Source organism: Mobula birostris, chromosome 18 (assembly GCF_030028105.1).
Source record: "Mobula birostris isolate sMobBir1 chromosome 18, sMobBir1.hap1, whole genome shotgun sequence".
NCBI classification, from domain to species: Eukaryota; Metazoa; Chordata; class Chondrichthyes; order Myliobatiformes; family Myliobatidae; genus Mobula; species Mobula birostris.
This window is the reverse complement of record NC_092387.1, coordinates 54414998-54439230: the sequence shown is the minus strand read 5'-3', so window position 1 is coordinate 54439230 and position 24233 is coordinate 54414998. Positions and strand designations below refer to the sequence as shown.

The 24233-nt window shown below is 42.6% G+C and overlaps 1 protein-coding gene across 1 annotated transcript in view; it reads right to left on the bottom strand.

Annotated features, from left to right (window-relative positions):
* Positions 1-7182: 7182 nt before the first annotated feature.
* Positions 7183-24233, bottom strand: part of lrmda (leucine rich melanocyte differentiation associated) — a 1122127-nt gene continuing 1105076 nt past the window's right edge. Inside the window, exon 7 of the mRNA XM_072282716.1 lies at positions 7183-8732. Coding sequence (XP_072138817.1) covers positions 8653-8732 — 80 coding nt within the window. The 3' untranslated portion in view covers positions 7183-8652. The remainder of the gene's footprint in view (positions 8733-24233) is intronic.

Here is a 24233-nt window from a genome sequence, read left to right as displayed (position 1 = left end):
TAGACACAGCAGATTGCAAGTGCTGAAATCTGCTGGAGGAACTCAGTAAATCAGGCAGCATTTGCGGAGGACAGATATTTTGGGTTGAGACCCTTCATTTAGACAGGATGAGATATTGGTGGAGCAACTGTGAAATTGTGGATTCCCTGATGTCAGAATAGTAAGGTGTAAAGGTGATATAACATATGCTCTTAATAAGTCCCACATCAAAGGTTCTTGTGGAAAATAGAATCTTCTGGTGCAGTGAAGAATATATTTATATGGACAGAGGATTGAATGGCTAATGGGCATAAATGGATTGTCTTCTGTCAAACAGACACCTCCCTTTCTGCAGAGACTACCCTCTCTGTGATTCCCTGGTCCACCCACCCTCTCTCCTACACTTTCCCCTGCAGCTGAAGGAGGAGGAGCACTTGCCCTTTCACCTCATTCCTCCCCACAATCTGGGACCTAAGCAGCCATTCCAGGTGAGGCCGAGATTCACCTGCACCTCTTCCAATCAGGTTTACTGCACAGTGTTCACTATGCAGCCTTCTCCACAATGGTGAATACAAATATAGACGAGGGGACCACTTTGCAGAACACCTGCACTCTGACCACACCGGCCATCTTAAACGATGTGCTGCGTGTCATAAAGCATACAATAGAACACTGAGCCAGTACATGACTTTCAGCTCACACTGTTGCGCTCACCATTTAACCAATTCTAAAATCAATCTAAACTTTCCCTCTCTCACATAGCTCTTAATTTTCTTCTTTCATCCATGTGCCTACGTTCTCTTAAATATCACTAATGTATTTGTCTCTACCACCACATCTGGCAGCATGTGCCATGCAGCTACCACTGTGTAAAATACCTACCTTTGACATCCCCCCCACAAACTTTCCTCCAAATACCTTAAAGTTATGCCCTCACAAATTAGCCATTTCCAGCTCAGGAAGAAAGTCTCTGGCTGTCCACTTGATCTCTGCCTCTTATCATTTTGTACACCTCTATCTTTAACTCTCCTTCCCACTCCCACACTGACCTTTTGGCCCCTGAACATTCTCCATTGCTAAGTGCAAATTGGCAGAACAATATTCCCATTTAGGAAATTCCAACCCAATGGTATGAACATTGAATTATCTGATTTCACACACCCACGGTGCTCTCCTACGTCCATACTCACACTCATCTATTCCTTAATCTTTCCCATCCTCTCCCTCTTCTGCATGTGATTCCATCTGCCCATCATCCCCATCCCCACCGTTCTACCTATCACCTCCTCGTCTTTGTCCCACCCCTATTATAAAGAGGTAATCTTTCCTCTTCCTTCTCTATCCCAGGGCAGGGTCTTGACCCAAAATGTTGGCATACACCTTTTTTCCTCCAAAGTTGTTGTTTCACCTGCTTCCAGTGATTGGCAATTTTATTCCAGAATCAAAGATCAAAGTAAATTTATTATCAAAGTACATATATGTGACTGCATACTAAAGTGAGATTTGTTTTCTTGCAGGTATTTACAGGAAAATAAAGAAATACAATAGAATTTATGAAAAACTATAAATATCAAAGGCTGACAAACAACCAATGTGCAAAAGAAGACGAATTGTGTAAATAATAAATAAATAAATAATAGTAAGTTGTAGACTCCTTGAAATTGAAACTATTGGTGGTGGACAACAGGAATTCTGCAGATGCTGGAAATTCAAGCAACACACATCAAAGTTGCTGGTGAACGCAGCAGGCCAGGCAGCATCTGTAGGAAGAGGTGCAGTCGACATTTCAGGCCGAGACCCTTCGTCAGCACTAACGTAAGCCCAAGCGAAGGGTCTCGGCCTGAAACGTCGACTGCACCTCTTCCTACAGATGCTGCCTGGCCTGTTGGTGGTGGAGTTAGGTCAGCATTGAAGTCAGTGAAGTTACCAACGTTGGTTCAGGAGTCTGATGGTTGTAGGGTAATAAATGTTCCTGAATCTTGTGGTGTGGGATCATGCTTGTATACTGTACTGTGTTTGTGCCCTGGTCATAGAGGACCAAGTCAAGGCATCCGTTAGTCTTGTGAGACCATGAATCTCCAGGGCGCAGGCCTGGGCAAGGTTGTATGGAAGACCAGCAGTTGCCCATGCTGCAAGTCTCCCCTCTCCACGACACTGATATTATCCAAGGGAAGGGCACTCAGACCCACACAGCTTGGCACCGGTGTCATCGCAGAGCACTGTGTGATTAAGTGTCTTGCTCAAGGACACAACACGCTGCCTCGCCTGGGGCTCGATCTCACAACCTTCAGATCACTAGTCGAATACCTTAACCTCTTGGCTACGTGCCCACAGAGGACCACTGTTTCATTTAGCTATGTACATCTATATAGTTGAATGACAACTAAACTTGGACTTGAATCACCTGCAGTCTGCCCTCTGGGAATGAAATTTAAGTTGTAAAGTGATTCAAGGAGAATACAAAAGGATGTAGAGAGACTAGACCAGTAAGCAAAAAACCTGGCAAATGGAGTATGAAGTAGAGATATGTGCAAATGTCTATTTTAATAGGAAAAATAAGAAAGCATATTCTGTATTATGTTGTTACAGTGCTCTGCATCTCAGAGAGATCTCTGTGTCCTAGTGCACAGTTCACTAAAAGTTGGTATGCAGTTATAAAAAACAGTTAGTCATGCTAACAGCATGTTATCATTTTTTGATAGAGGATTTGATTTGGAAGGTAAGGTTATGCTTCAGTTACTTGGGACATCGATTAGACTAAATCTGGAGTACAGCGTACAGTATTGTTCCCATTTCAGAATGTTAGTATGATGGAAATTCAGAGAAGGTTTGCTGGACTAATACCTGGAATGAGTTGGTTGTCTCTTGAGAAAAAGTTGGGTAGGTTAGGCTTCCTTTGCAGGTCAGGAGAATAAGGGTGGATTTGAGAGAAGTATGAAAAATCCTTCAGAGCATTGACAGGCCGGATGAGGGAAGGATGGTTCCTCATGGGAGGATTTAATAGTGTTTAAAAATAGGGTAGAGGTGAGGTAATTTTTTCCCTCGGAGAACTGCCAGTATTTGGAACAGTTTCACCTTCTGACTGAAGAAAAATCTTTGAATATGTGTAGATATATAAAATGAGAGAGAGAGAGAGAGAATTAGTAAGAGGGTGATATGTTACCATGTGTTAATGGGAACACAGAGTATAAGCTGTATTCAGATGAAAAATTACCTCACAGAGTGAGAGCAACACACAAAATGCTGAAGGATGCTGGGAGATGATAGGTGGAAGGGACAATGGGCTGAAAAAGTTGAAATCTGATAGAAGAAGACAGTGTACCATGGAACAAAGGGAAGTAAGTGAGGAAGGGAACCGGAGGGAGGAATGTGGATTTCTGAATGAGGAGAACAGGATGTAAAGGCTCACTGGCCTCCTCCTGCTCTTATTCAATGTGATATGAATGACTCAGAGACCTTTTGCCATAGTTGGGAGTGAGTGTAAATATCTCTATTGCGTAGTTTAAGAGACTCAAACTCAAATGAAAGGAGCACTTAATTGTGTATTTCCTGTTCTATTTTGTTCAGCAGACATACAACATTCAATGGCACACTGTTCTTCAAGTGTGTTGCCTTAAGCTAACATTAGATCTGGCATACTACATAATTAAAGGATTTAGAATAAATGGAAGCATTCTTCACTTTTGTTTGGATATTTCTCAATGCTTTCAAGAAACAATGATTTTGTTGTAAGGAAGTCCTTTATGAAATGAATTGAACATGAATAAGTAATCAGTGTGCACAGCAAAATCTGATCCTTAGATGACACATTGGACCCAACTTTCTAGAGTGATATTGGCACCAGTGACTTCTGTGCTTGGCAAGAGCACAGAAAATAAATCGTAGGAGAAAATTTGTTCCTTTGCATTATCTGTTATTATCAAACTTATCAACAGGGTAGGAACAAGCCACTAGTGCTTGACCAATGCCTTTTCATTTCCTGAAGCAACATTACTTTTGTTAACTTTACATGTTGGACAGCTGATAATCATAAACAGGTTTCATTTATTTAATAAATACAGTACAGTAATGGGCCTTTCCAACCCAATAAGCCCGTGCTGACCAGTTACACCCATGTGAGCAATTAACCTATTAAACTGTGCCTCTTAGGAATGTGGGAGGAAACCAGAGCACCTGGAGGAAATCAACACAGTTATGGAGAGAAAACTCCTCACAGACAATGAGGTACTGAACCCGGGTCTCTGGCGCTGTAATAGCGTTATACTAACAGTGATGCTACCAAAGAGAGAGCCTGAGGCATGTCAAAGTGCTAGGTTATGAACTGTAGTTTTAGATGGAACTAGATCTTGGTCTCTTTGGGGCTATTGTTTGCTTGGTGGATGGTGGGCACTGATGCTTTGTGCTGGAACGCTTGGGGGGGAATGATTGATGCTTTGCTACTGCTTGGGAGAGTGGTGGTGAGCATTTGGGGTTCTGACGTTTTTCTGCCCTTCATTCTTTGGGGTTTTCTTCTGTTTTGTGGACGTCTGCAAAGAGTAAGAATTTCAGGTTGTATACCGTATACATTCTCTGATATTAAATGGAACCATTTAACCATGCCATCCCAATTGTGCAGCCAAAGTTGATCCACAAAATGTTTTTGTGCAGAGGTCAGTTTCAAATCCAAAGATTGATGCATACAATTCAAATATCAATGTCTCAGTTTCAATATTTATGTTTTGGGAATGTTCTCTCTCTCTTGAGATTGAGTGAAGACCTCATCCCTCTATAACTGCGTTTTGGCCATTGGAGCTAAAGTTCCTGGCAACCATTGTGCTGTCTGAGTTCACTGGTCACCTAGCCTTCAAACTTGCTCTTACCTTGTGTGGATTCCCAGCTGCAAGTTCTTTAACCAAGCCACCCAGATCTTCATCAAATTGCCCTTTGTAATGGGTGGAACAGTACACCGATCAGAAATGGACCTAACCAATAAAATGCAGAAAGCACTTTCAAAAGTGATTTAAAATAAATCAAACTATTAAAAGATAAACATTTCAAAATTCAATTAAAATAGATTTACAAAGTGTCTATGAAAGCACAAGTAAAACCAAATTATTTAAAAAGTTCCCAAATGCTGAACATCAGTTGGCTGCAGAAGATTGTAGGAATGTTATATTGGCTTTGCAATGTGTGGTGAAACTTGCGGGTTGCCACCAACACATCCTTATATTGTGTGGGTTGTTACAGCAAATGACACATTTCAATGTGTGTTTCAATGTACTTGTGACAAGTAATTGAATCTGAATAGGAACCTGCTTACCTTAGGTTAACTTCCCATGGTCCAGGACATTTATAAAGACAAGTGTATAAAAAGGACCCAAAGGATCATTGGGGACCTGAGTCACCCCAACCCCAGCTGTGACCATCCAGGAAATGGTATTGCAGCAAAAAAGTCAGGACTAACAGGCTTCAGGACAGCTTGTTCCACCAGGCCATCAGATCGATTAACTCACACTGATTTGAGTGTATTTCTATGTTACATTGACTGTTCTATTTATTATAACTTACTATGATTGCACATTGCACATTTAAACGGAGACATAATGTAAAGATTTTTACTGCTCAGGTATGTGAAGGACGTAGGAAATAAAGTCAATTCAGTTCAATAGGTTCACACAACCATTCCTCTGTTGAGGAGAATGGTGTCAGTATTTTCTGGGCCAAGTGTAAGTCAGCTTGGGTTTGACAGGCAGATTTTTCGGTTACCACCTCATGTAGTATCAAACGGGAGCTGCAGAGTCCAAGGTACTAGCCTCCAAACAAAATGGACATTAAAGATCCCAACAACATATTTCAAAGGACAGGCAGGGAATCTTGGCCAATTACTGTCTTAAAAAAGAAAAATATACTGTATGGCCATTACCTGGTCATGTCAGAACTGGATGCGTGCAATTTGGATGCCATGTTTTCCATAATAAGGAAAGGAAATTGTCTTTTAAACTCATGAGAAAGCATAGGCCATCAACTTTTTGCTGTTGATGTTTCTGCAGCAGGAAGTTTCTTTTTTAGGAGGTCGAGTTGCTAGCTCAACGCTCAATTTAGCATGGATGGAAAGCGTGCCTGGGGAACCGGCAGGGTTCGAACTCAGGAGTCCTTGCTCCGACGTCTGGCGCTGATGCCACTATGCCACCAGTCGGCCCGTTTTCCATAATAACAACTCTATAAAAGCTCAACAATATTCATGGAATAATTCCTTTCTCTATGTTGTCCCATGTAATACTATGCCAAAGGGACTGAACGCATGCCGATAAAACATATTAAAATGCAAGTATAAGGGAATAGTTGAAAGGGTAGTCAAACTCCCACAATTATACCATAAGACTATAAGACATAGAAGCAGAATTAGGCCATTCAGTCCATCAAATCTGTCTGCCATTCAATCATGGCTGTTTAGTTTTTAACCCCATTCTCCCACCTTTTCTTCATAATCCTAAACCCCTTTACCAATCAAGAATCTTTCAATCTCTGCCTTAGATATTCCCAATGACTTCGCCTCCACAGCCCTCTGTGCCAATGAATTTCACAGATTCACCACTTTCTGGCTGAAGAAATTTCTCCTCATATCAATTATAAAGGTATATCCATTTATTTTTAGTAGCCTAACACTCCCACTAATGGAAGGTACTCTCTCCATTTTCAGTGTCTGCTGGGTTTCAATGAAATTTGCCCCTCCCCCATCCTCCTGCACTCCATCAAGTACAGGCCCAGAGACTTCAAACACTCCTCATTTCATCCCGGGATCATTCTTGTGAACCTCCAGGGACAGCACATCTTTCCTCAGACACGAGGCCAAAATTGGTTCAATGTGACAGATCTGAACTGAAAATTAAAAGTAAACCTTTAAAAATAAGTGATGCAGTTGAAAATGAGACAATGTGCTATCTTTTCATTTTTACATCACTAAAATAAATTGAAAACTGCAAATTAAAAGATTCAGCAATCTGAGAGATTGTGAGGAAATGGCTGCAAAGTTCAAGGTTCAAAGTAAATTTATTATCAAAGTACATATATGTCACCATATACTACCCTGGATTCATTTTCTTGCAGGCCCTGTGTCTGAAATCTTTCACTAACACCAACGCTGGCCCACCATTCTAAAAACTTGGGCCAATGCAAATATCTTGGTCAGAGCAAAAAAAAAGAATCCCACATTTTTGGTGAATGCTTTTATTTGGTGCAATGAAACAATGATTTGAACTCAGTAACAAACTGATATGTGTAATTTTGGCAAAAAGTTGGAACATAAATTATTACAGTGGATTGTCAGAAAGAGATTAATTAAGCTATAAATTCTGCTTTGTTAGTTTTTAAATCAAAACAATGTAACATAATATTCTTAGCACATGTAAATATACTTGCAATAATTTCATATTGTTTGGACTTGTTATCTGCTTTACAGTAAATTTTGATCATCAGTGCTCAATGAATCTACCTTAAGTTGTAAACATGATATTTGGAACATCTTCAGTACCAAACACAAGAGAACAGGAAAACTATTTAGAGAAAACATGCAAGCAAATATTTAGTTAGTGCATTAAATTAAACAAAACCACAATGGTGTGCTGTGTGGAAAGTATACAGATTGAAGAGTTTAGTCACCATTAAATATAAAGTAGTAATTTGTCCATTCCTGAAATGTATCCAAAGCAGCACTGTGCTAAATAGATAACTACTGTGAAAATCCAGATACCAAATTAACACTGTGGATTATCTTGTTTGCCTGAAAATTCCTCTTACCAAAATATATGATACCCCCCAACTTAATAACATTGAATACAGAAAATGAAAAATCCTCAAATTTTTTTTTCACCTTTCAGAGTGAGGATAAATTGTAAATTCTATTTAAATGTCTCATAACACACCAAATATGGTGTTGAAAATGCATTTCAGCATGGTTCAGGAATGGTCTGCTGCTTAAGAGAAAAATAAGCTGTGGTAAAGATAGACTGGGTATTCATTCATTGCATCAGAAGTCAAAACCACACAGAGGTACAAGTATAATCTCTCCAGCCTGCCAGAATTGTCAATTTTGTTTGTGAGTCTTCACTGATCAAAGTTAAAAAGAGCTCCTCTAATGGGGCTGATATTTAATCTTTCCAATATCAAAATAAGACCCACAAGCAAAACATAAATCAGAATAAAATCCCTGAAATAATGTTGGTCACTTAGAGGGAGTTACAGTTTAGTGTGACTGCTCATTTCATCTTGTCCGTGGTCATCTATAAAATGCAACAGAATTTCCCCATTACTCAACAACAAGTCATTCTTAATGAGTGGTGTAAGGGCTTAATGTGACTTCCAAGAACTTGTGGTGATGTAATGAGCATGCTCAGTTCAACATCAGCTGTGGCCTCTGACCTCCCAGTTCTACCAAGCAATCTATCACTGGAGCTCATCCTGTCAGGCATGCAGCTGTCTGTCATGGTGTTACAAGGGACCTGCTTAAAGGCAATCATGTCAATTTCTATGTGTCTGCTCAGACCAGACTGAACTGTTGATCTTGACAGGCATGGCAAAGTCAGCAGAAGACACTAGCAGGCTGAAGTTGTATTCTCTGTGCTTTTTTGCTTTCCCTTTATTTTGCCTTTATTACCAAAATACACCACACAAGCAGAAAGGTTAACATAAGCATTCTCAGAGTTGGTCGTCACGGATGAACCTATTCCCCTCTGAATGTCTTCCATGATAGACGTAGTGACATTTTGCAAAAATACCTACAAATGCAAAACAAAATACAATCAATAAAATATCCTTACCATTAAAAAAACATAAATAAACTTACGTATTTTCCATTTCCAGAATGTACACTTAATTGCACATTTCTCAGAATCAGAAACAGGTTTATTATCACCGTCTCATATAATGTGAAATTTGTTGTTTTGCAGCAGCAGTACGGTGCAAAGATATAAAATTACTATAAATTACAAAACAAATAAATAGTGCAAAAGAAAGGAATAATGAGATAATAAAGACTGTTCAGAAATCTGATGATGGATTTCTGAATCACTGAGTGTGGGTCTTCAGGCCCCTGTACCTTCCCCTCGATGGTGGTAACAAGAAGCAGGCATGTTCCAGATGGCAAGGGTTCCTAATGATGAATGCTGCTTTCCTGAGGTATTAACTCTTGACAATATCCTTGATGGTACAGATGCCTGTGATGAGTCTACTGTGACCCTGTGCACTGGGGAAAAGAATGCTCTCCACTGTATATCTATAGAAGTTTGCAACGTGGCTTTGATGACATACCACATCTTCTGGAACTCGCCCTTCCACTGCTGACCCCTCATTGAGAACTGGAGCATGTTTTCCTGACTTCCCCTTTCTGAAGGTTGTTGCTGTGACACCACTCTACTAGCTGATCTATCTCACCCTGCTACGCCCCCTTGTTGCCACCTAAGGTATTGCCAAATACAGTGGTGTTGTTGGCAAGTTTATAGATGGTATTAGAGCTCTGCTCAGCTACACAGTCATCAGTGTAGAGAGAGTAGAGCAGTGGGCTATGCACCCATCATTGAGGTGTGCCTGTGTTGATTGTCAGTGAGAAGGGCATAATATTGTTAGGGCATATTCTAGAGTTAGGGGAGCAAATATTAACTTCAGCAACCAATCTTCAGACCTGAATGTTGATTGTTGATTAAATTTAAAATGTAGCCTTGAACGAAAGCTTCCTGGGGCTGTGGACACCAAATGATTGAAAACCAGACAATGCTGTTAACAGATTGATTCCTGGGATGGCAGGACTTTCATATGATGAAAGACTGGATCGACTAGGCTTATACTCGTTGGAATTTAGAAGATTGAGGGGGCATCTTATTGGAACATATAAAATCCTAAAGGGATTGGACAGGCTAGATGCAGGAAGATGGCTCCCGATGTTGGGGAAGTCCAGAACGAGGGGTCACAGTTTGAGGATAAAGGGGAAGCCTTTTAGGACCGAGATTAGGAAAAAACTTCTTCACACAGAGAGTGGTGAATCTGTGGAATTCTCTGCCACAGGAAACGGTTGAGGCCAGTTCATTGGCTATATTTAAGAGGGAGTTAGGTATGGTCCTTGTGGCTAAAGGGATCAGGGGGTATGGGAGGAAGGCTGGTACAGGGTTCTGAGTTGGATGAGCAGCCATGATCATACTGAATGGCGGTGCAGGCTCGAAGGGCCGAATGGCCTACTCCTGCACCTATTTTCTATGTTTCTATTCAATTTGGGCATCTGGAGTGTGGGTGTATAGAAGAAGGTGTGTGAAAATTGCATGTAATTCAAAGGAAGCATTGTAGATACATTGTAACTATAGAATTGTCCTGCTGTTACCTGTGATCTTTAGCATATCTCGTGTCATGTAATATTAGGTCAAAAAGGCCTCTTCCTGCAATAGTGCCTTATTTTGTTGAATAAAGCACTTCTGTATCCTCTAGCTTCAGTGTTTCTCTGGTGAATTTTTTCATAATACAACACTATCATTGATCCATACTAACTGTGGTCTTCCAATGAGGAAGTTAAGAATCCAATTGCAGATGAAAGTACAGAGGCCCAGGTTTAGAAGCTTAGTGATTATTACTGAAGGAATGATGTTATTGAATGCTGAGTTGTACTTCTTTTAAGCAAAGTAAACTTTATTTATTGTAAAAATTATTTACTAGAAGAAATAGTGCAATGCCTTTTCATTCTTCCAATCATAGATAGTGCATTACGTAGTGTTCACTACATTTCTTAAAACCAATGGGACCATTCATGTGGCCCCCTCTGTGTTATTTCTTTGAGTTGAGGACTCTGTCAGTCAGAGTTGACCGTGGCTGTTGTATCCTAGCTGTCTAGATACGCAAACCAGGGCAGTACGATATGGAGAGCAAGCTGTCGCCCATGTAGCAAGCTCCCCCTCTCCACACATCTGATGAACCCAAAGGAATGGCAGGGACTGATACAGTTTGGTACCAGCAGTGTCGCAGGAGTTGCCAGTCAGCATTGAACTCAATGTGAGACTGCCTTAGGGACTCCAGCTCTGTACTTTTCCCTCAGGTTTACTCCTGAAGCCTTCCCATGAGAAAGTATGGCCGCAAGACAGCAGAAGTTTGAGATCAGAGTTTTCCCTCTCTGAGGTGAGCTGCCAACCACAGCTGACAGGCCCCATCTTCCTGAGGTGCCCGGTGTTATACTTCCACAATAATTCAGGGACTTCCTCACCTAACCCAGCCCTATCCTGTCCAGTACAGGAAGAACACTATTCTGGGATCCTTCCCCACCAAGCCTTAATGTGTCCCTCAGCATATACTCCTGCAACCTGGAATGACCTGGATGGCAATATTCCCTGATGGACATATCGATGTGTTGGCAGACCAACGTATCGGGCTGACAAGGGGCCATTTAGCAGTCTGAAATATGTACTGCTGTTGTCTAGGTGTTCCAAAACAGCGTGGAGAGTCAATGAGATTGCAGTGAGTCCGTGACCTTGCCATAATCATATCCGCTGATAGAAAGGTTGTGAGTGGTGGTAAAAATCTTCTGAGGTGTATATATTTCAATGCTAGGAGTATTGCGGGGAAGGCGGATGAGTTGAGGGCGTGGATTGACACGTGGAATTACGATGTTGCAGCAATTAGTGAAACTTGGCTACAGGAGGGGCAGGACTGGCAGCTTAATATTCCAGGGTTCCAATGCTTCAGATGTGATCGAGGCAGAGGAATGAAAGGTGGGGGAGTAGCATTGCTTGTTAGGGAAAATATTACAGCAGTGCTCAGGCAGGACAGATTAGAGGGCTTGTCTACTGAGTCCTTATGGGTGGAGCTGAGAAACAGGAAAGGTATGGCCACATTAGTGGGATTGTATTACAGACCACCCAATAGTCAACGAGACTTGGAAGAGCAAATCTGCAGAGAGAGATAGCAGGCAACTGCAGGAAACATAAAGTTGTGGTGGTAGGGGATTTTAATTTTCCATACATTGATTGGGACTCCCATACTGTTAGGGGTCTAGATGGTTTAGAGTTTGTAAAATGTGTTCAGGAAAGTTTTCTAAATCAATATATAGAGGGACCAACTGGAGGGGATGCAATATTGGATCTCCTGTTAGGTAACGAATTAGGGCAAGTGACAGAAGTCTGTGTAGGGGAGCACTTTGGTTCCAGTGATCATAACACCATTAGTTTCAATTTGATCATGGACAAGGATAGATCTGGTCCTAAGGTTGAGGTTCTGAACTGGAAGAAGGCCAAATTTGAAGAAATGAGAAAGGATCTAAAAAGCGTGGATTGGGACAGGTTGTTCTCTGGCAAAGATGTGATTGGTAGGTGGGAAGCCTTCAAAGGGGAAATTTTGAGAGTGCAGACTTTGTATGTTCCTGTCAGGATTAAAGGCAAATTGAATAGGAATAAGGAACCTTGGTTCTCAAGGGATATTGCAACTCTGATAAAGAAGAAGAGGGAGTTGTATGAAATGTACAGGAAACAAGGGGTAAATCAGGTGCTTGAAGAGTATAAGAAGTGCAAGATAATACTTAAGAAAGAAATCCGGAGGGCTAAAAGAAGACATGGGGTTGCCTTGGCTGTCAAAGTGAAGGATAATCCAAAGAGCTTTTACAAGTATATTAAGAGCAAAAGGATTGTAAAGGATAAAATTGGTCCTCTTGAAGATCAGAGTGGTCGGCTTTGTGCGGAACCAAAGGAAATGGGGGAGATCTTAAATAGGTTTTTTGCGTCTGTATTTACTAAGGAAGCTGGCATGAAATCTATGGAATTGAGGGAATCAAGTAGTGAGACCATGGAAACTGTACAGATTGAAAAGGAGGAGGTGTTTGCTGTCTTGAGGAAAATTAAAGTGGATAAATCCCCGGGACCTGACAGGGTGTTCCCTCGGACCTTGAAGGAGACTAGTGTTGAAATTGCGGGGGCCCTAGCAGAGATATTTAAAATGTTGCTGTCTACGGGTGAAGTGCCGGAGGATTGGAGAGTGGCTCATGTTGTTCCGTTGTTTAAAAAAGGATCGAAAAGTAATCCGGGAAATTATAGGCCGGTGAGTTTAACGTCAGTATTAGGTAAGTTATTGGAGGGAGTACTAAGAGACAGAATCTACAAGCATTTGGATAGGCAGGGGCTTATTAGGGAGAGTCAACATGGCTTTGTGCGTGGTAGGTCATGTTTGACCAATCTGTTGGAGTTTTTCGAGGAGGTTACCAGGAAAGTGGATGAAGGGAAGGCAGTGGATATTGTCTACATGGACTTCAGTAAGGCCTTTGACAAGGTCCCGCATGGGGGGTTAGTTAGGAAAATTCAGTCGCTAGGTATACATGGAGAGGTGGTAAATTGGATTAGACATTGGCTCGATGGAAGAAGCCAGAGAGTGGTGGTAGAGAATTGCTTCTCTGAGTGGAGGCCTGTGACTAGTGGTGTGCCACAAGGATCAGTGCTGGGTCCATTGTTAGTTGTCATCTATATCAATGATCTGGATGATAATGTGGTAAATTGGATCAGCAAGTTTGCTGATGATACAAAGATTGGAGGTGTAGTAGACAGTGAGGAAGGTTTTCAGAGCCTGCAGAGGGATTTGGACCATCTGTAAAAATGGGCTGAAAAATGGCAGATGGAGTTTAATACTGACAAGTGTGAGGTATTGCACGTTGGAAGGACAAACCAACGTAGAACATACAGGGTTAATGGTAAGGCACTGAGGTGTGCAGTGGAACAGAGGGATCTGGGAATACAGATACAAAATTCCCTAAAAGTGTCGTCACAGGTAGATAGGGTTGTAAAGAGAGCCTTTGATACATTGGCCTTTATTAATCGAAGTATTGAGTATGAGAGCTGGAATGTTATGATGAGGTTGTATAAGGCATTGGTGAGGCCGAATCTGGAGTATTGTGTTCACTTTTGGTCATCAAATTACAGGAAAGATATAAATAAGGTTGAAAGAGTGCAGAGAAGGTTTACAAGGATGTTGCTGGGACTTGAGAAACTCAGTTACAGAGAAAGGTTGAATAGGTTAGGACTTTATTCCCTGGAGCATAGAAGAATGACGGGAGATTTGATAGAGGTATATAAAATTATGATGGGTATAGATAGAGTGAATGCAAGCAGGCTTTTTCCACTGAGGCAAGGGGAGAAAAAAACCAGAGGACATGGGTTAAGGGTGAGAGGGGAAAAGTTTAAAGGGAACATTGGGGGGGGGCTTCTTCACACAGAGAGTGGTGGGAGTATGGAATGAGCTGCCAGACTAGGTGGTAAATGCGGGTTCTTTTTTAACATTTAAGAATAAATTGTACAGATACATGGATGGGAGGTGTATGGAGGGATATGGTCCGTGTGCAGGTCAGTGGGACTAGGCAGAAAATGGTTCGGCACAGCCAAGAAGGGCCAAAGGGCCTGTTTCTGTGCTGTAGTTTCTATGGTTCTATGGTTCTATAACCAACCTCTCAAAGCACGTTATCACAGCAGATGTCAGTGCCACTAGATGATAACCACTGAGGCCGCTCATCCTGCTCTTCCAGGGCACTGGTATGATTGCTGCCCTTTTGAAGCTCGTGATTATCTCTGACTAAAGCAGTGAGATAGTGAAGGTGTCATTGAACACTCCAGCCGGTTAGTTAGTACAGGTTTTCGGTATCTTGCCAGGTACACCTTTGGGGCCTGACACCTTGTAAGGGGTTCACCCTCTTGAAGGATGTTCTAACACTGGTCTCTGAGACAGAGATCACAGAGTCACCGGATGCTATGGGGATTCACACAGGTGCAGTATTTTTCTCCCTTCCAACGCTTGCATAAAAGGAACTGAGATGACCAACAAGTGAAACATCATTACCATTTACACTGTTAGGTTTCACTTTATAGGAAGTAATGGCTCGAAAACCCTGCCACAGCGTTGTGCACCTGATTATGTCTCTAATCTTACATGGAATTCACTCTCTGCTCTCACAAAGGCCTTCCATAGGCTGTCTCTGGACCTCTTATAGGATTTTGGATCACTAGTCTTCAATGTCACAGACCTTGCCCTCAGCAGACTGTGAATCTCCTTGTTCAGCCAGGGCATCTGGTTCAGGGAAACTTAGCATGTCAAAAACACGCTCACCTACACAGGTCTTGATGAAATCAGCGACGGCCATGGCATAGACGTTCAGATCCGAAGATGAGTCCAATCACCTGATTTAAAGCCTCCACCTCTGCCTCCCTGGACCATACCTTTGCAGTTCTCACCACCGATGCTTCAGTTATCAGACTCCGTCTATAGGCCGGGAGTAAAAGTACAGCCAGGTGATCTGATTTGCCCAAAAGCGGGTGTCGGGGCGCATGGTAAGTGTTGCTGATGACGTAACAGTGATCATGTTGGTTTCTCTGGTTCTGCAGGAAACATGTCGTCGGTAGTTTCTCGGAGACTTCTTCAAGCTGGCTTGGTTGAAGTTCACAATGATCAGGAAAGCATCGGGGTGTGCTGACTTATGACCCTGGCTCACAGTACTCAGCCCCTCCCATTGCCACCTTAGCACTTGCCAGGGGTGGAACGAACACCACTGCCAGGATGACGTGGAAAACTCCCTTGGCAGATAAAACAGATAATACTAGACTGCCAGATTTTCCAGGTCGGGGGAGCAGGACTGAGAAATACCACATCTGTGTCCCACGGTGAGTTAATCATGAAGCAAACGTCAGGACCCCATGCTTTTACCTGATGCCGCTGTCCGGTCCATGGTTCAGATCTCAACTCTGGGCATTTTTATGGCCTGGGAAACAAGACTGAAGCTAATTACACACATCAAAGTTGCTGGTGAACACAGCAGGCCAGGCAGCATCTCTAGGAAGAGTTACAGTCAACGTTTCAGGCTGAGACCCTTTGTCAGGACAAACTGAAGGAAGAGTGAGTAAGAGATTTGAAAGTGGGAGGGGGAGGGGGAGATCCAAAATGATAGGAGAAGACAGGAGCGGGAGGGATGGAGCCAAGAGCTGGACAGGTGATTGGCAAAGGGGATATGAGAGGATCATGGGACAGGAGGTCCGGGGAGAAAGACGGGGGGGGGGGGGGGAACCGAGAGGATGGGCAAGGGGTATAGTCAGTGGGACAGAGGGAGAAAAAGGAGAGTGAGAGAAAGAATGTGTGTATATAAATAAATAACGGGTGGGGTACGAGGGGGAGGTGGGGCATTAGCGGAAGTTAGAGAAGTCAGTGTTCATGCCATCAGGTTGGAGGCTACCCAGACGGAATATAAGGTGTTGTTCCTCCAACCTGAGTGTGGTTTCATCTTTACAGTAGAGGAGGCCGTGGATAGACGTGTCAGAATGGGAATGGGATGTGGAATTAAAATGTGTGGCCACTGCTGAACACCTACACTCTGTCTGCCAGAGAAAGTAGGATCTCCCAGTGGCCACACATTTTAATTCCACATCCCATTCCCATTCTGACATGTCTATCCACGGCCTCCTCTACTGTAAAGATGAAGCCACACTCAGGTTGGAGGAACAACACCTTATATTCCGTCTGGGTAGCCTCCAACCTGATGGCATGAACATTGACTTCTCTAACTTCTGCTAATGCCCCACCTCCCCCTCGTACCCCATCCGTTATTTATTTTTATACACACATTCTTTCTCTCACTCTCCTTTTTTTCCCTCTGTCCCTCTGACTATACCCCTTGCCCATCCTCTGGGTTCCCCGCCCCCCCTTGTCTTTCTCCCCAGACCTCCTGTCCCATGATCCTCTCATATCCCCTTTGCCAATCACTTGTCCAGCTCTTGGCTCCATCCCTCCCCCTCCTGTTTTCTCCTATCATTTTGGATCTCCCCCTCCCACTTTCAAATCTCTTACTAACTCTTCCTTTCCTTCAGTTAGTCCTGACGAAGAGTCTTGGCCTGAAACGTCGACTGTACCTCTTCCTAGAGATGCTGCCTGGCCTGCTGCGTTCACCAGCAACTTTGATGTGTGTTGCTTGAATTTCCAGCATCTGCAGAATTCCTGTTGTCTGAAGCTAATTACTAAGGCTGGTAAAGTATTTGGCTCCTCCAAAGATGGAAATCTCCATCACAAGAGCTGATTATATCATTGGATGGTCAAATTGGGAATAAAGTTGTTTTCTCTGACAAACTAAGCACTTCGATTTGCTGGCCTGTCACAATGGGCTATGGAAAGACACAAAGCCTTTAGATAAGGTTATCTTGAGGAACAGAGTCTGCAGATAAAATCTGATGGTCAGGCAACCCTGTGACACAGCGTTTGAACAGTCTCCTGAGCATACATCGTATTTGGCTTTCATCTACACAGCTGAGGCGAAAGCCCATCTCTCTGAAGCTTGTTTAAAATACAAAGTGCATTGTAATTGATCAGCCCCAATCAAAGTATAAATCCCCAGCATTAATGCTTTCACTAGAAGGAGGAGGGATCTCACTAAAACCTAACGAATATTGGAAGGCCTGGATAAAGTGGATGTGGAGAGGATGTTTCCTGTAGTGGGAAAGTCTAGGACTAGAGAGCATAGTGTCAGAATACAAGGATGTCCCTTTGGAACAAAGATGAGGAGGAACTTCTTTAGCCAGAGAATAGTGAATCTGTGGAATTTATTGCCACAGACAGATATGAAGACCAAGTCATTGGGTATATTTAAAGTGGCAGTTAATAGGTTGTTGATTAATAAAAGCATTAAAGGCTACAGGGAGAAGGCAGGAGAATGGGGTTGAGAGGGATAATAAATTAGCCAAAATTGCATGGCAGAGCAGACACAATGGGCTGAATAGCCTAATTCTGCCCCTATGTCTTATGATCTTATCATTATAAAATTAATTCAGAGATTAGGAAAGCAGAGTGTTTTCACTAGACAAAGATGTGAACTAGTGAAGGGGCAAAAATCCAAAAATTTCAGAAGGTCTGGGAGTCTAGATTGAACAGCAGTTATATCAGAATGTATGGGAGCAGCACTAGAAACAGAATCATAGCCATACAGTACAGGCACAGTCCACCACCAGAATGACTAAAGATCAGATAAATATCTAATGTTAGGGATTAGCTTTATTTGTCATATGTACATGAACACATACAGTGAAATGCGCTGTTTGCATCAACAACCAACACAGTTCGAGGATGTGCAGGGGATGCAGCCCGCAAGTGTCGCCACACTTCTGGTGCCAACATAGCAAGCCCACTGTGGTAGACCATATATATATATATATATATATATATATATATATATGTTGTAACTGGGTTTCCTGTCTGGACATGCCCCTCTGCTGACTGCCCCTGTGGCTCCTCCCACAGACCCCTGAATAAAGGCAATTGTGCCGTTGCTCCTCCTCTCAGTCCAGGAGCAGATACTCAGCATGGTCGAGGTCACATTTTACTGCTAATAAAAGCCTTTCAGTATTTACTCTACCTCCAGTCTTTTGGAGTTATTGATGGTGCATCACCCACAACTTACTAACCTTAACCCATATGTCTTTCAGGAAAGTGGGAGGAATTGAGAACACCTGGAGGAAGCACACACTGTCACGTGAAGAACGTATAAAACTCCTTACAGACAGCAACAGGAATTGAACCTTCATCATGTCACTGTGAAGTTCTATTTTATACATTTGTACCACCCCTGCACCACCGTGCCACAATCAAGAATTCACTTACTCCGATCCTACCCTATTCCTGTTTTGTTCTTCCCGCATTCACCATCCACCGCTTCCAGATTCATACCACTCAGCTGCACACTAACTTAACAGCAGACAATTAACCTACCAGTCTGTACACATTCAGAACGTGGAAACGAGATAGGGCTTTTCTCTTTGGAGTGAAGGATGATGAAAGGTGATTTGATAGAGATGATAAGAGATCTTGTTGGAGTGGACAGCCAAAGACTTTTTTCAAACGCAGAAAGAGTTAATACAAAAGCACATAATGTTCAGGTGATTGAAGAAAAGTACGGGGGGGGGGTATATATCAGAAGTAGGTTTTTTTACACAGGGAGTGGTGAGTACATGGAACGTGCTGCTCGGGCTGGTGGCAGCAGCAGATACATTTAAGAGACCCTGGGATAGGCACATGGATGAAAGAAAAATGGAGGGTGATGCAGAAAGGAAGTGTGAGGTTGTTCTGTAGTCGGTTAAAAGGTCAGCACAACATTGTGGACTGAAAGGCCTGTACTCTGCTGTATTGTTCTTCTATGAACCTGTCAGCACAGGGAGGAAACCATCAGGGTCAAAGGCTTCCAGAGAGATGGAACCCAGATGAGGACTGAACCCAGATCACTAGAACTGCAAGACGGAGGAGTATGAAGGCCAGTTGGTGGACCTTTGAATGTTGTTCACCCAAGGTATTAATGGTAAGTAGATCTCCAGTGTGTTTGAAAAATGAAAATCTCTCGATCGATGAGAATGTTAGCATCAGCAGTAATGATACATGTTTAGTGCAGTTAATGAGGCTGATTTATTAGCTGATAAAAATGTTGTTGGGAATAAATTTTGCCTGCTGGTAATAAATAGAACTTCTAAAGTTCTGGTAGCCATAAGATAATAATGTGTATTCAAGATTCAAGATTAAAGTGTCATTTCCTGTACACAAGGGTAGGAAGAATAAAATAATTGTTACTCTGGATCTGATGCAACACAAGAAAAGCACAAAAGATAAAAAACACAATAACACTATTGAAAAACACAAAATAAATACATAAGATACCTTAGGTACATAGATTGAATATGTGTCCATAAAGTAACATTAGGCCGTACATTAGGTGACTTTGGGAGTAGAGGTGGAGTTAGTGGCTGGAGGTGTTGATTAGTCTTACTGCTTGGGGAAAGTAACTGTTTTTGAGTCTGATGGTCCTGGCATGGATGATACGTAGCCTCCTCCCTAATGGGAGAGGGACAAACAGTCCATGAGTGTGTGGGATCCATTATGATATTACTGGTCCTGTTTCTAACACCTTTCTGTATATATGTCCATGATGGTGGGTAGGCATATAATGCATTGGGCAGTTTTGACTACTTGTTGTAGAGCCTTCCTATCTGCAATTCTGTACCAAGCAGTGATGCAGCTTGTAGGATGCTCTCTTCATGCACTCTGTAGCTTGCCGTGAATATGGATGTGCAAAGTCCAGTTCTTCAGCCTCCTCAGAAAGTCGAGGCGCTGGTGAGCTTTCTTGGCTGTGTAGGATGTGTTCTGGGACCATGAGAGGTTGTGTGAGATGTGCACTCCCAGGAGTTTGAAACTGCCTGCAGTTTCCATTGCTGTGCTGCTGATATAAGGGGGCGCGTGAGTGGTGCAATTCTCCTGAAGTTGATAACCATCTCCTTTGTCTTGTTGACGTTAAGTAAGAAGTTATTTACCTGGAACCAGATCGCGAGCACTTCCACCTCTTCTCTGTGAGCCATTGCATCGTTGTTGGTGATGAAACACACCACTGTTATGTCATTTGTGAACTTGACAATGTGATTACTCGGGTGTTTGGTTGTGAAGTCACATGTGAGCAGTGGACACAGCACACAGCCCTTTGGGGGGGGGGGTACCCGTGTTGGAGATGATGGAGACAGAGGAGAATTTATGAATCTTGACTATCTGGTCTGTTTATTAGGAAGTCCAACACCCAGTTGCATGGTGGTGTATTTAGACTGAGAAGGAGGAGATTGTTCACCGAGGTCTGTGGGATAATAGTGTTGAATGCCAAAATGAAATCCAAAAACACCATTCTGACATAAGTTTTCAAGATGTGTCAGGGCCAGGTGAATGAGAGATGCTACAGCATCTGTTGTAGAGTGAATTCTGTCAGTAAGCATATTGGTGAATGTCCATTGTGGCAGGGATAGAATTTTTGAAATGTTATCAGCCATTCAAAGCACTTCATAATGATTGGCGTCAACGCCACCGGACTGTAGTCATTTAGTTCGGAAGGAGTAGAGTTTTTTAGTACAGGGATGATCATGGCTGATTTGAAGCATGTGGGAACAGCAGCCTGAATGAATGAAGATGTCCGTGAAGATGAAGATATCAATGAGCTGGTGTGTGCACCCCCTGAGTATTCAGTCTGGGACGTCGTTTGGCCCAGCCGCATTGCAGGGGGTTGAACTTCTGCAGAGTCCTTCTCATGTCTGGCTGCTGCTACAGACAGTGGCTGCTCACCTGGGAGACGGGTAGCTTTCATGGCCCGTGTTGCTTTGCATGCCTCAAAGCGTGCATAAAAGTTGCTTAGAGCATCAGGGAGGGAGGTGACACTAGTACAGTTGACACAGTTTTTCCGTGTGTAGTTAATAATGCCTCTGATGTGCAGCCACGTACACCGGCGATCACTGTCAGGCAGATGTTCCTGAATTTTTTTGTGCATAGTCAGTCTTTGCCCTATTGATGCCCAAGGTGAGGCTTTTCCTGGCTGCTCTGAGAGCCGTTCTGTCACTGGACTTGAAGGCAGTGTCCCGGGCTTTTAGCAGTAGGATTAGACCATTTGGCCTATCGAGTTTGCTCTTGGCCCAATCAGAACTGATTGCTTTTACAATCCCAAATCCCCAGCTACTCCCTGTAAGCCTTAGCTCCTTTAACAATCAAGAATCTTTCAATCCCTGCCTTAAATTCACCCAAAATTGAAAGGGACAAGCATCAATGTAATTAGGTATGTTAATATAGAAAGATATACCTGAAATCAGTTAATACATTTTCCTGAAGCACTGCCTTTGCAGAGAGAACCCACACCAAGCAATGTAGCTGTGGTTTGTTGGTAAGTCATACTTTACATTTTTCACATGCACTAGATAAATCTTGAGTTCAAAGAGGAAAGAAAGAAAAATAATACCGATTTGAAATACGAAGTCAAGATGTCATACAAGGGCTGGTATGCTGGGACCCAAATGTTATAAGGCCATATCATGTAAGGCTAACAAACTCAGGAGGTAAACATTGACCTTCCTTAGACCATAAGATATAGGAGCAGAATTAGACATTCAGACTGTTGAATCTGCTCCACCATTGGATTGTGGCTGATTTACGTCCCCTCTCAATCCTGCTTCCTCCCCATAACCATTGTGCCTTGACTAATCAAGAACCTCTCAGCCTCTGCTTTAAATATACTCGATGACTTGACCTCCACAGCCTTCTCTGGCAACGAATTCCACAGATTCACCACCCACTAGCTAAAGAAATTCCTCATCGACTCTGTTCTGAAGGGATGCCCTTCTATTCTGACGATGTGCCCTTTGGTCCTAGACTCTCTCACTATTGGAAATATGCTCTCCATGTCCACTCTGCACAGGCCTTTAAATATTCAGCATGAGTTAATGAGATCACCCCTCTCAATTTTCTAAACTCAGTCAGTAAAGGCCCAGTTGTCAAACTCTCCTCATACATTAACCCTTTCATTCCTGGGATCATTCTTGTGAAGCTGCCCAGGACCCTCTCCAATGCTATGAATCACCTCAGCTGCTAAGGATGTTTTGTGTATCTCTTAGTAACAGTAATTACATCATTAATCTTTTTACTTATTGAAATAATTTTCAAACATTTCACATTGTGGACCAAGTTTGGTCAACACCTTGTCTAATTTATTGTGTCACGGTACCACAGTGAAGCAGTGTTACAGTACAACACAGAGCACTCTCTCTCCCACAGTAAGGTGATCATACTACCCTCATTTTTAAAAATGCACCTTAAGTGAACTCTTATAACAGGGCCGAATTCATTAAGATTCTGTACATTGTTAAAGTTCTGCATTGGAAGGCTGTTCAGGGGGGACTGTAGGACGTGGGAGGCAAGTTTTTTGGTGGTGTGGTTCCCCAAAAGTGCACAAAATGCTGGAGGAACTCAACGGGTCATGCAGCATCTATAGAGGGAAATAAACAGTTGACGTTTTGGGCCAAGAGCCTTCTCAGGACTCTTGCAAAGGGTAGTGCCTCTCTACGTTGGCAGGCATGTTTCACAATATCTTTGTCAAGTGAAAAATTATTAAAAATATTCAAAATGTGCATAATTAAAAATATAATACACCAAGGTCTGGCCTGATAGTCTTCAATCCAGCTTTTATGAAAATATTAAGTGGTCTCCTAGTTCAATAAGATGGTCTCTTGACATCACAATCTCATTATGACCTTGCACCTTATTGTCTACCTGCACTGCACTTTCACTGTTAAGCCCAATTTATACTTCTGCATCAAATATACGCCGTAGGTACAGTGTAGCTGCGTACCCTATGCTGTACTCTAGGCCGAATCCTACGCCGTAGCCTAACGTGCACCTCTCCCAAAATGTAACTACCCAAGATGAAGGCAAAGTCACTGATAACATGCCTAAGAACAGAAAAGCCAACAAAATGTATTGGTGCAGACCAGTCTATTACAGGAAAAAAAACATCCCCACCACTGAGCACATTTACAAGAAGTGTGGTAACAACAAAGCTGCATCCAACATCAAAAACCCCCACTTTCCAGGCGATGTTCTCTTTTCACGGCTGCCATTGGGAAGGAGGTACAGGAGCTTCAGGTCCCACACGGCCAGGTTCAGGAACAGCAAACACCCCTCAGCCATCAGGCTCATGAACCAGAGGGGATAACTTCGCTCAACTTCGACACTGAAGCGATTCCACAATCTACCTTTGGACTCACTTTCAAGGACTCAACAACTCAGGTTCTCAGTATTATTTACTTAGTTATTATTATTATTTTTTGTTTTTGTACTGACAGTTTGTCTTCTTTTGCAGTCTTTGTGTGTAATTTTTAATTGAATCTATTGTATATTTTCTACTGTGAATGCCTGTAAGAAAATGAATCTCAGGGCAATGTACGAGGGGTGATTGATAAGTTTGTGGCCTAGGGTAGAAGGAGTCAATTTTAGAAAACTTAGCACATTTATTCTTCAATATAGTCCCCTCCTACACGTACACACTTAGTCCAGCGGTCGTGGGGCATACCGATCCCTTCTTTGTAGAAGTGGTCCACAGCAGGGGTGATTGATAAATTTGTGGCCTAAGGTAGAAGGAGATGAGTTATTAACTTCAAACTTTCTGCATTATCAGTCAAAGAGTTGAACTGCACGTGCATGTAACGAGAGCGCCTTGGACCTCCAGGTGGTCCATAGTAGGAGCGATTGATAAGTTTATGGCCTAAGGTAGAAGGAGATGAGTTACACCGCTCGCGTTACATGCACGTGCAGTTCAACTCTGAATAAAAATGCAGAAAGTTTGAAATTAATAACTCATCTCCTTCTACCTTAGGCCACGAACTTATCAATCACCCCTGCTGTGGACCACTTTCTGGAGGTCCAAGATGCTGACTTCTGCAAAGAAGGGTTCCATA